Consider the following 13,775-nt stretch of genomic DNA (forward strand, 5'->3'; position numbering starts at 1 on the left):
ACAGGAGATATTTCAACATGTTATATAATACGAAAAAAGCTTGACTGACAACATTATGTTCAGAACAAGTGTCTCAACATGAAAAATACCAGGACCCTAAAACTGAAGCAGCTAAATGGAATTCAGCCATTGTTTATCAAAGAAGCTTTTTACCCTGCTTACAGTTATGCTAAAATAAATGAAATAGCTGCTGCCTTAAAACACAGGGATGGGGGTGTGATCTTGTCACCAATCATAACGTTACACCCCATTTTTATAGCATTAAATGTTCCATCCAATATATGAAGGTGGGGTTTATGACCTCAACTGCAGCCAGTCACCAGGAGGCAATCAAGAGGATTTGGCTTCACTTTTGGGAGCTGTCATGTCATCCATCTTTACATTCAGTCAGTGCAAGAAAGCGCATGTGCATGAATCCCAAATGTCGAACTATTGCTTTCACGTTGAATTGTGGTGCCGGTGATTCTATTCTCTCTTGCATACGAGTCAATTCAACTAATTTGATTGTAAATAAACTTTTATAATTAAGGTTTCCTTGCAGTAGTTAATTTATATGATCTAACTCTTATTTTATGTATCTAATTTGTATCCCTATCATAAATTGTCCAAAATTGTTTTTATAGTTTCACATCAACATTAATCCATCACAATAATAAGATCCCAGCTGGATAAAGTTCTTGAATTCTGATCATGTGAATACAGTCAGTAATAATCTACAGCCTTTAACCTGGTGATTCAACAAGAGAAAAATCTAAACCACAGATATATTATTAAACGTCTTATCAGTTTAGACTTAAGCATGACACTATGTTTCAGTGATAAACTAGACCAATGTCACCTATGACAATGAGTGTTTTTTTTAAGATAAGTATTTAAAGTGTGGAGCTCCAGGAGTGTACTACATTTTTACTTGTCGTATCAATGACTATAACAACAGTTGCCCACTAGAGGGCAGCCTCTACCCGAAACATTCCTCAGTCCCATCCCTCCACCAAACCAAAGTGTAACAGCCCGGCTGCCCGAGGATATCATTACACACTCAATAAAGCAATAGTCAGTCATTTTCTCTGCTTAATTGATCCCACTGCTGCCCAACAATGCGTGGTGTGACATTTCTTTACTGCAGCAGACACAGCAGCATGCCTCAGAGTGAGACATGCTATTTGTAATTATCTTGTTGTTGTGCTCTTGCGTGACCGACCATCTGCATACACCGTGCTGTACACTTGTTGGTCAGCGACCGAGGTCAGAGCATCAGCAGCTCGTTCCTCCTGGAGCCTTTTGTATATGTCTATCATGACATTATCCCACCAGCGCTTGTGAAACACACGTCTCGAAGGCAAATAGCGAAGGACGCTCTTGCCCAATCACAAACTGTCTGGGTACAAACTGACAAAATTGTAAACCAGCACAGGGGGAGGCCTGATAAGATATGTCTGGCAGACGACGTTGCCACCGGGGACTCCCAACAACAGCCACAGACAAACAACTCAGCTTTCAACATACTTAGATAACAGAGAAGGCAAACATAAATATGTTTATGTTTACTATGCAAGTGACCTGTATAATGGTTTTTACTCCCACTTGCAAACAAACCTCTCAAGCGCACACATGCAGATTGGAAACTAATGCCACCACTGTGCATTATTTATTTGAATGGACGTCATTACCATCATGTGGTAAATTAAAACAATATTTTTGCTCTGCCCGACCTATCTATGGCTTTTTATTATATTATGATATGCTTAACTGTGGCTGGAGAGCATCCAGCTCACTCTGTGTGAAAGGTGTGGTGCACCCAGGACATACGGTCTGTCTATCACTGGACATAGAGACCATTTGCATTCACATCCTTCTCTGAGACAGGGGTCTTTTAGAGTTTCTTTTTCAATGAAACTACACATTTGTACTATGGAAGAAAACAAGAACACCAGTGAAGATCCATGTGATGGAGAAAACATGCAAACAACCTACAGAAAGGATCAGACAGTGAAATCACACTTGTAAATCTCCAACCACAAAGTGGCACTTTACAATTTTACTATTATTAAGATCATTGTTAAGATTTATAAATTGTAATTGAATTATATGTGGTATGTGTTTGGGAGGGACTGGGGGTTGTTTTGCTTCAATGAGGGGCCCTTCCTTGTCCCTTTTCCCCTTGGGCCCCCAAAGGTCCTTGAAATTCTCCTGGTGAAAACACAACTTCTTTGGTTGAGGTAGAATAAAATCTGTACACCTATTTACAATCCATTTCTAGGCTTGAAATATATGTGACAACTGCTACTCTGCTGCTTCCTCATTAAATAAAGGCAGGAAAAATAGATTCAAAACTGTTTTCCTTGAACTTGAACATCTCCTGGAAATATTTTTTGTATTTTCATCTCTTCTCAAATCATCGCGACAGGCATGGTTGCCTTGTGTGTGTTGCAGCAGCCGCCCTCACTCGGCCACTCCTTGTGCTGTCAGCCCTGCAGGGTGGAGCTGACAGAAGTACACATGTTATAAGCATGCTCAGATGCTTCTCTCCCTCCCTCTGTATTTCCCTCCCTCTAATGCCTGCACTGCTTAGCTGAAAAGCAAAAGAGGAGGGCCCAGTACATGAGCCAGCGATGCTTTCTTACCAATCACATGGTTTCCCCACCCTCAGCTCCCTCCCTCTGTCCCTGTTTGCTCCCTCCCTCCGTCTCTATGCACGCCAACCAAAGAAAAAAAAGTGCAGGGGAAAAAAAGTGATAAGCAGCAAGCAGCTTCTGGGTTTTGCTTTCAAGCGCACTCCTGCTGAATCGGTGTGAGTGTGTATGTGTGTGAGTGTGTGTGTGTGTGTGTTTGTGTGGGGCGTTCACTTTTTCTCCTTCCACAGTAGCAACACTTGCAGCAGCGTCAGCCCCGGACAAAAGGCTAAACGCAGCAGAGCCACAGGAGGGGAAACTCAGGGATAGAAGCAAGCAGAGTGGCCCAGCGTGACTGCACTTCTCAGGGAGGAACTCAACCTGCATTTAGCCCTCCAGGCCGTGAAGTGGGGACAGGACAGTTCACTGTAAACCGGCCCAGGCTGCCTGCCAGTCTCTCTGCCCGAGCTGAAGAGCACAGCCTGATACTGACTTTCACTTTGTTTTTCACATACACCTCAGTCTGTGTCATCCAGCGTCTGCTCTCCTACACCTGGACGTCCTTCCCTTCCATCCGCCTGTCCTCCAAGATGTCAGAGGATGACTGCCTCTCGCCCATTGGCCTGGACTGCTGCAGTTGCTGCCTGGACCTGGCCAACGGCTGCGATGACTCCATGTCCGGCGGTCCGGCTCAGGGCCTCCAGGGCACCACGGGGGCCCTGCCAGGAAGCCCCACAAGCCCCAGTGTCACTCACTTCCGCCAGCTCCGCAACCAGCTGGTGTACCAGAACCTGAACACAGACAAGCTGAACAACATCATGAGGCAGGACTCCCTGGAGTCGGTGGTTAGGGACCCATGCTTCCTTCTCAACGAGGGGATCTGCAACAGCAACATTGACCAGACCATGCTGTCCATACTGCTCTTCTTTCACAGGTACGTCTGGTGTTCTCTTATCCGACCGTACGTGCTTATCTGATAAGGCAACAACTCAATTTAAAAGGTCTGTTTTTAGTATGTATCAGCTGAAAGTTAGTCTTCACTTCTGTTTGGGAAATTCAGTTCAAAATCCACCTCACCTCTTATGGAACTGCACATATTAAGCATCGTGTTGCAGATATTTTGCTTCAATGAAGCAGACGGTTTCGGTGACTAATCTGGTTTCTTGGATTAGCCCTTCATCTAAAAAGGCTGACATAAATTTTTACTGATATGGATTAAGTATAGGCCAGAAAGAGGCTTTCCGATATTACTGTGTAAAAGCACATCTATAACTTCCACCACAAGAAAGTTTGCAGCAACATAAATTGATTTAAACATAGATCAGGTCAGGTTTCGTTTAACTTGTGTTTTCCTTACTATTATTTAATTAAAAATTAGTTGGAATATGCATCCAGAACATACCACAATGCACAAACATTTATGCTGCTCACGGTGTCTCCAACATCCATGTCTGTCACGCAGCATATCTTACACGTTACATAACCCGACATAACACGATATGTCCATGTGCGGAACTGTATTAACATTATAATGTGTTTTGCTTTGAGCGATGCTAATCACTTCAAGGATGACTAATAGCTTAAGACGTATTTTTAACTCTAAGAAGGAGATGTTGTTCCTAGATTCAGTTTCAAAGTAGAAGTGAAACATTATCAAAGGGTCTTTATTTCAAAACAACACAATAGTAGAAAAACATGCCAGAGAACAGAGGTAAACAAGAGCAAACCTTAATCTAAAACAACAGGTTATTGTCATATTGATTCAATTAAAACGATCTTTTATTGTTAGAGGTCAATTAAAATGGGCCCAACTCCCTCTCAGTCTCCACCAAACAGTGTTTATAAATTGGTGTTTGGCAGCTCACTTCGCACTGTTTTGCGAGGAAGAGAATATCCTGCTACAAAGTTGTTGGCACTGTGATGGTTTGTTTGGCAGCTGCCGTCAAATGACTTCAGCCCTCAAATTAACAGTTACCATCCTTCCAGTCGGCAACAGTTAGGGTTAGGTTTTTTGACTGTCGCTGAACTCCTGAACCCGAGCCAGCGGAGAAGCTGTCATTACACATGGCGTGTGTGCGGTTATCGGAGCAGTAAAATGTGGAGATGTGCCGGGAAAAACGTCAGAAAGCCCTGCAACAACACAAAACTGTTATCGTGGCCACCTTTGAATGTCATATATTCTGGAGCTGTCCTCACTTGAGTCCGTAAAACAGAGATATGTGTTAAAGGATCATGACATATGTGTCAGACAAACTGTACATATGACATGTAGGATAACATTAGTCAGATAATCAGGTAATAAAAGTTTTTTATGATGTACAAAAGGAATCTTGATAAAAGTTGACCTTTGCCCTCAAACGTACGTTGTTTTTTTGTCAACAGGCTGTTTTCTTGAAGTCACTGTACATTCAAATCAACTGACTGGTGTCTACACCCAAACTGAAGCTGTATGAAGTTGTACAACTAAGTTATTGTCCTATTATATTTCAAGTAAAAAAAAAGAAAAGAGAGAATATCAGGAAACTATGTTAGAATAATATAAAATAATTGAATTTCCTATATGTTAATTTATTCATTAACACTATATCAACTTAAAAACTTTCCAACACAAGTCCCCCTCTGGTGTGTGAATGCTTGAGAATATTTTTCATTCTAAGTGACATGAATTAACACATCGCAGGTAAAACCACTTTCCCTCCTTGTCAGATTAATGTCTACCCTGATAAAATGTACCTGGTGAACATATATATGGTGCTTGTTATCAAGGACTCAGTTATTTGCTGATGATATCATATCATAATGTTCTCTGGCTAAGACGTATTATCAGCATTTTATCACACCCAGGCTACCCAAGAATTGCCAAGTCAGTTAAATTTTAACCCGTATTAACTTGTTATGTGCTACGGGCTATTTAAGACTCTTCTTATCGCCTGAGGTATTGATAGTTTCTGCTTGACTACAGTCAATAGGAGTAAACACATTTTATGGTGCACAGCAAGTGATGGTTTAACTTGATTTGGTGGCTTTTGTCTGTAAAAAGTGAATCAGTGCCAAACTCTCAGACGGATTGGAAAGAGCAACAGTTTTTTTTTTATTGTTCTAACACCTGACAAACTGAAAGAGATATTTGCAGAGCGTCCACACACTGTCTTTATTTTTCTGTCTGTTGAAGTTACATAACAGCTGTTTCAATGCTCATTAATTTGACACCGTTTTAGCTGATATTGTTCTTGCTGATCGGAGCTGCATTATTCAACGGAGGAACAATCTGCTCTTGATTTATTTATGATAGCGAGGGCGTGTCGTTATGATTCTGTTGGATGAAGAACAACCGGTGAAGAAACTCTGAGTTCAGGACCAGCAGCTCCAACTGGCACGACCTTTGAGAGAGAGAACAAATAGAGCTTCTCAAACAAAACTTTTTCTTAGTGCATATGAATTGTTCTCAAACTTACTGGATGTGCTAAGATGATTTATTATTCCCTGCATTCAGTGATTACAGTGTCCTACCTTTATTAATGACCGCTGGCAGGGCCTTGTTTGAAGCTTTTATGAACTGCTCTGATTCAGTTCTTCTTCACTAACCAAGGGTTTCATGGTTGTACAGTTTTGTAGAATATTCTTAGAATGCTTTTATTAGCAAACAATTCAGTGTTCAAAGTTTTCATCTTGTCTGTTTATGTGAAAAGTATCTCCAGTGTAGATGATTGAATTAGTCACAGAGCTCACATGTCCCAGGGGGTGAGGAAAATAATGTTAGAAGTGCCAATATTTCTGCCGTTTCTGGCTCAGACTCAATGTGCTCACTCGTGCCATTGGCCAGAGTGGCTGCGCACCTGTCTGTGCCAACTGTTTGCCTGACAAACAGAGTCTTTAGCCAGAACACTTTGTTCCTGAACTTTCCCTTCTTCGGAGGGGGAATCACACACACGGATCATGTGGCGTTCATGCAGGGGCTTTCTCGCAGGATTAAAACATTGATTTCAAATGTGTACCCATGTGGGTTTTTCCAGCAGAAACACAAATGCACTCATTCATTCAATGTACTCACAGTCTAATCCCAGCAGTTGGGACGAGAAAGCTGCCTTGCTGAGCTGAGGTCTGCAGAAGTTCATGCATTTTTCAAGTGCTCACTTCAGGAGGGCCCAGCTTCTGATGAAAGCCCTGCCGAACTTATTTACTGTGACCTCAACATGGGTGGTCATTCTACCCAGAAGCCATCACTCTCATTTGACACTTGTTAACAGAATAAAGTGTTTAGCATTGCCCGAGTAAACGTCCACACATATAGACTCGGACTGGTTGAACATCAGTATGAAGCAGTGGCAGCGAACGTGTTATGTAAATGATTCAAGGGTCACAGAAATGTGCTGAGAGGAGAATTCGTCCCGTTTGAGGTAGAGCCAGGGACCAGAGAGGGATGGGATCTGTGATTTCCACAGGATAAGACCAGAGGGAAATGTGCTGATTTCCTGTGAGGCTTAGAGGGGCTACACTTGGCTGGAACGAGAGAGGCACTGTGGCACACCTTCACCCCAGGCAGTCACTCAGCACTTAGCAGCTACTAAACTCCATCACATGGCATGGTCAAGAGGGGTGAAAAGCCTGCAGCGATGACACATTAACATTTATCACAGTCGGTCAGTCAAAACACAAAAGAGAAAGAACATCAAGACCAGCGGTGGCACAGAAGATGTAACAAAGTGTCAAAGACGCGACAGAGCTGAGCAGGAGTTTGCACACTTCATCTGACAGAACTCCATTTTTATAGATGAGACCATAATGACCCATCTATTAAAGTGCCAATACTAGATAATGCGATCCCTGCTGAAAATATGGTGTGAATGCTGAGTTGCTCAAATTCAAGAAGTGATGTTGACACACTGCCAAGATCAAATGCATGTGATGATGTCACCAGGTCCTCGTATGATGTCACCACTCTCGAAGCATCCCGCAGACACCAATTATAAAATCCCCAAAATTGAGAAAAAGCTGAATATGTCAAAAAGTATGAGGAGTTGGAAAATGAAAAAAAGAAAAGTAAACATGTCCTGAACGAGCGAAACGTTTATATTTTTGAATGGATAAAATCGATTGAAGTAAGCAGGAGTTGTTGGCGATCAAAAAACGTTAAAAGCTACAGTCATTCTCTCCCAAAGAAAAATCTGCTCTCAGACGAAGTTCAATTTGCTGCTCTGACTTGAATGTTTGCCCTTCTGACACTTCTGCTCTGGCAACCATGGGCGTCATTACAATGTTAAAGGTCTGACTTTGGAATGAGATGACCACTGGCCTTTGGCTATGGCCCAGTTAACTACTGAACAAGGCCTCGGCCCTCCCAGGATTGAGTGGAGACAGACTCCAGCTGGGTCAGAGACCCCACTGGTTTCTAAAGCTCCTCTTTGTGATCCAAATGTAAACCGCAAAGTAGCTTTGCCACTATATATCCATGTTTTTTCTGAGTGGAGACCTATGTTTAGTGATCCAGTGTGGAAAGGTTATGGAAAGTGTCTCTGCCATGTGTACAAAATGTCCTTGGGCAAAATACTGAACATTGAATTGCTCCTTATAGAAAAAGGTGTTTTGAGTGGTCATCAAGACTAGAAAGATCTATATAAATACCGGCCATTTACAACATCCTGAAATCCAAACAAATAATCCTTAAAACTGTGACTATCAAAGGATTTTTTTCTAACTCAGGGAAGTATTCAATGTCAGATTAGGCCGATATCCACACTACTAAGTGTTTTCATTTCAAACTAACACGACCACTGTCCACACAAGCAATTGGGCTCTGTATCAGTATTAATCCCTGTCTATACTACCACACCTGTAAATGATCAAGTGACCACTCACGTTCACCCAATGTAGGGCTGAAGACGTTGCAGCACACGGGATCTATCGAAGATTGCTGGAATGATTTAGCTTGTTTCCTACGCATATGAGCAGTTGTATCATTAGCAAAAACAACAGGGTCAGCAATATGCCTGTAATTGATTATCCATGTTGGTTCACTTACCAGTATTTTCTTCTGGGGGAGGTCATCAGCGCCTGATAAATCAACGAAGGCTTCGCCGGGACTGAAAAGACCCAATTAGCAAGTGTCTACAGCATCATTTCAAAACTTCTCCGTTGTGTCGGCTCTAAAACAAAGTCAGTTTCCCATTTAAGCATCAGTACATGACAGTGGACGAATTATCTGCAGCATAGAAGAATAAAATATAACAAAATACATTGAATATTCCTGGAGATTGACCGGTTAAGTTAATTTACATGTATGATGCACCTGATAACATGATCTATCAGTCAAAGCAGAGCAGTCCTATCTGCCCAGACACTGACGGCTTGTGATTTGCATAGCAGACTCATCACAAAGGCAACACACACAGGGAGGACTCACTCAGAGAGAATAGTGCACCCTGCCTCTGGGTGTTTTGTTGTGTTTAAATGCTTTCGAGATTTTCCTGTTGAAAAGTGGCGGAAAAAAAACACGTGGGAGGGAGAGAGGAGAAACAAAGGTGCTGAATCACATCTGGACTTGCAAAAACTGTGGGTAAATAACATCTGGCTGTTCCTCCCACCACCAACCCTGGGTGTATACTGACTTATACAGATAACATTGTGTCACAATAGAAGCAGATAAATCAGTCAGGAATGTAAAGATGTAGGATAAAGTCAACTAAACACTGTTTCCTCTGTGTTCTTTAACTTCTGTAAGATTTTCCGGACCAATTCTAAAGAATGGGAAAAAAACAGCATACCACAAACATACAGCACAATTACAGCAGTATTGTTCCTGTATTATTATACGAAGGCTGCTACAGGCTGTAACATGCATTGGGATCGGAGTGAATCTGACTAATGCAACAGTGCTGAAATTCAAATGTCTCATCCCTTCCACTGCTACAAAGAAATTCACAGGAGAGAAAAGTGCGATCTTAAGTCCTACACTTATACAACACAATTCATTATGAGGTGGAATAAATGTGCTGAGTTTGAAACTTTTGCTGTGGTGGTCTCTCCCAGTTGTCTGCCCACATGAAAGCTTTGAAAATGTCAGACACATCCCTGCCGACGACAGAACCTGTATCCAATTACATTTTTTTCATCCATTTTTTTTTTTTTCCCGCAGCTGAATTAAACAGTGTAATTGCGTGTCTCTTGTCAAAAGAAAATACTACGTGTCCTACAGAAGTTTGAGGAGAGTTACATAACTACACGGGTTGCAGGTGGCAGGGGGAGGACGGATGTAAACAAAAGTCGGGGGATTAGTTGGGAGAAGGCGAGGGGAAGGATGTCGGGGTGGAGGAACAGATCCATGGCCAGGCGAGTCTTACCGAGCCAATCCCTGACAAACAAAGGGCACGGAGGCGAGGTCTGAGCAATGTCAGGCCAGAGAGAGGGAGAGAGAGAGTCCGGGGTAGACAAACAGCCAGACAGGAGGCTGGCCCAAAGACGAAACATAGACAGGAGCTGCCAAAAATAGTGCGGTGTTGACACTTGTAGTCGGACTCTAAGATATAGCTGGACGGCAGATGTCTTTGTGCGGCTAAAGGAAGTGATTCTTTAGCTGCGGGAGGATGTAAAAAGCCAGGAAAAGTGTTTGTTTTACGGCTGTTTTTATGGGTTTCCTCAACAGCCAGACTTCGACCACTTCAGTGTTGAAAGGAGACAGTCGGAGAGCGAGAGATTCATTAACAGGGTTGAAAAAACATTGGGTTTTCTAACAGGTGCCGGTATATGTTTGGTGATTTTACACCGCAAATGAGTCCGGTGCCTGATTTTCATCACTGTGGGACCAATTTAAAGAGGGATGTACAATAATGGCTTTTTAATGGACCTCTTGAGTTACTGCCTTGTTGTGTTGTGACCATGTGAATGGGTTGCCCTTGGTGCTATGCCCGAAGTTTGCCTGGAGACTCATTTGAATGGTCTGTGTGCAAGTGCTATGTGTGTGTGTAGATGTGCATGAAAGTCACTGTATGTGGTACCTTTTAGAGCTCTTCTATTGGCTCAACCGTCTCTGCTGTCTAAGCGGTTGATGGTGCATACTTTTAGCTAACAATCACACACATTTAACTGACAAACACACACACAGACGCACACAATGAATGCCATTATATCCACCGACTCCAGCAGACAGACGTCTACAGACACACCCTGTACTGCAGCTGATACAATTACGTTATGTTCAGTCTTTATCATCACAAGTGTGGTTACAAGTTCACTCGTCCAACAACTTCATGACATACATACCATGCAGTGAAGTACACCTTTGCACTGGCCGACATAATAAAGAACACGGGCACTTCTTTATTTTGAGATGATCATATACACCTGATGACAGAAAATAGTCACTTGCAGCTTATAACTAGAAATACTCCCTGAAAATTCACTATTTAATCTTCAAAACTTTAAAACCTTGAAATTATTTTAGCCTTTTTTATGTTTTGGGGCATTTTCATCTTATTTGGTAAGAAAGCACAAGTTTGAAATGGGAAGAGAGAACAGGGAACGAAACACGTAAAAAGAATAGTATACAGTATGTTTTCAACAAAGAGTTTTATAGTCTGCATATAAAAGATGGACTGATTGATCCTCATTTTTGGTCTTTTAATGGGAATTGTTGGTAATATTGAAAAAATTTAACAAAATTATCATTCTTTAAGGTTTAGCTGGAAAGACTCCATCACAGCCTTAATAGCAAATCTATTTACATTTTATTTTTTTATATATATAATTCTCTTAATCTTTTAATCATACAATCTTATTTAATGACAGCCCCAAGGCCCTGGGATTAGTAAAGTCTGTCTGTCTGCCTGGAAGACAAGATACATGCTCCTTGGCAACACAAACACTCACACACAAACATGAAGACACACACAGTAGGTGAGGTAAAGGTGACCCACAGCATTATGTTGTTGTTGACACATCACCACAGCAGAATCCAGCTAAGCTCTTTTGTCCTGTGTGACAGACAGTGGACATACAGTATGTTCCAGAGGTGGATTAGACACGTATAAGTAACATGTCAAGGTTGTCATCTGAATCAAATCCTCGAGATCAGAGTTTGTCGGAAAAAGTCTTTGTGAGACATAAGACGGGATTGACCACGCCCAGCTTCTTTAATTAACTTTAATTCATATTGTATGTCACTCCCTTATTTTGAACAAAAAAACATATTAGATGAAAGAGGAATATGTGTTCAACATTACAACTGCTTGTAATGGGAAGAAAAGTCACTTAGATGTCATTGATAACTATTTCTATGAAAAAAAAAGAAGAAATAATAAATATAACAGACTTTGAAATTCTAATTATTTGGTAGTAAAGAAAAAACTAAAGTAATTAACTGAAAGTGAAAATAAAATCTGAAATCAATTCTCTCATTGCTTTATAACTATGTCAGGATTGCTTTGCTATGGCCCTGAATCATAATTTTTTTAGTGTTGTCATCATGGAGCAAAATGTTCACAGAGTACTAGAGTACTAAAGCCTGCGGGGTTCAGCCTCTAAACACCAATTTGAAACGGTGAAGCTGTCCTAAAACAAGCCAGAATAAATAAGAAGAATAAATATCAAATCATAGTAATTACATGGTTCTCCACCCAACACAGTCACCTTTAAGAAGGGTGTGGAACGCACAAATTGGGAAATATTTCAACAAGAAAAGGAAGGAAGCGTTCTTACAAAAATGATTCAACAAATACTTCAAAAGAAAGAAGTAGCACCACCCATACATTAAAATCCTTTCATGCTTCTTGTTTATGCAAGTCTCTTTGGCCTTTCCTCTTATATTTGCAACATCTATCCTCCCTTTTCTTTATCCTCGTTTTTGTATTCCCTCTCTTTCTTCATGCTCTCTTTCTCCAGCTCTTCACCTCACTTGTTCTAGTTGGCAGCAGTTGGACTTATATAAGGGGGGTTGGACTGACCAAGGCTCACGCTCACTGCCTTATCTGTTTGGACCATGGCTATGGCGCCTATTTAGATAATAAGGCAGCCTGTCAACACTTGCCATCACTCACACGTACACACACACGCACACACAAACAAAGCCCTGGATGCGACTGTGAGTAATTAAATATCAAACAGTCTATGTATTATAATTACACTCTTTAAATAGACATTAGACAGTCATACCGCTTGCATGACACTTGATATTAGAGATATTTGGGTTGATGTACGCTAGTTTGCTATTTCCATCAAATGTGATTTCCGTTATGTGCAGTTTGCACATAACAACATGCTGTATTACAGTGTTAGTCAGATAATGGAAAGTATGTGTGTTGTCTAGAGTTCATGGTCTGGATGAAGGGAAGCTGAAATGATGCTGTGATTATACTTGCACCACCCCTGGCTGAGCGGTACGAGCTGCCGGCTGGAGAGCAATAAAAATGTCATCCAGTCCTATTTTCATTACCATGGGATCCCCGCTCTTTCTCTGACTGCATGATGAGTGAGAGTGTGGTAACTCAGCCTGCGACTGAAGGCCAAGTTCAAGTTTGGCTGAGATGTAGAAACAAAATCTATTTTTCTGCAGATCCATGGGGATAAAGTAAATTTAGCAACTGACTGTGTCAAAGCTTGACTGTGTTTTTGTGTCCAAATTGAAAGAGCATGAATCAAAAAAACTGGAATTCTGGTGGATATGTAACTTTTCTTTGCCTGGCAGCATCCTCCAAAAGGACTGGCACACCCACGATTCATTTCAAATTCAGTCCGAGGCTTTTTCCATCTGTTTCTCCCTGGACGACTGTTTCATAATCCCGAGCGCAGTTATCCCACACTGAATCTTTTTTTTCTTTCTCACCACAATAGTCTGAAGCACAACACAGCCAGACACTGCTTTTGTGGAGTGGGTCTCAGCCAAGCCTATCATTAGCCTGGGCATTATTCACACACAGGTTGGGTACATCATGCACACATACACCCACACAAACACACACACAAGAAAGAGTAACAAAACTAAAAAAATCAGGGAAATTAGGATGCACTTCAGAACACACCTTGCCTCAGCTCAAATCACATGCAAATGTGTCCACAAACCTTCATCCAAAGAACACACACACACACACACACACACACACACACACACACACACACACACACGCTCTTACACAAACACTCTCAACATGTCTTGTACTCTGCACGACATGGCGA

At 41.6% G+C, this 13,775-nt stretch overlaps 1 protein-coding gene across 1 annotated transcript in view; it reads left to right on the forward strand.

Moving 5' to 3' along the window:
- The first annotated feature begins 2,691 nt into the window (after positions 1-2,691).
- Positions 2,692-13,775, forward strand: part of tsc22d3 (TSC22 domain family, member 3) — a 36,344-nt gene continuing 25,260 nt past the window's right edge. Inside the window, exon 1 of the mRNA XM_035161183.2 lies at positions 2,692-3,546. Within this exon, the coding sequence (XP_035017074.1) occupies positions 3,203-3,546 (344 nt within the window). The 5' untranslated portion in view covers positions 2,692-3,202. The remainder of the gene's footprint in view (positions 3,547-13,775) is intronic.

The sequence above is a fragment of the Hippoglossus stenolepis genome, chromosome 7 (assembly GCF_022539355.2).
Source record: "Hippoglossus stenolepis isolate QCI-W04-F060 chromosome 7, HSTE1.2, whole genome shotgun sequence".
Classification (NCBI taxonomy): Eukaryota; Metazoa; Chordata; class Actinopteri; order Pleuronectiformes; family Pleuronectidae; genus Hippoglossus; species Hippoglossus stenolepis.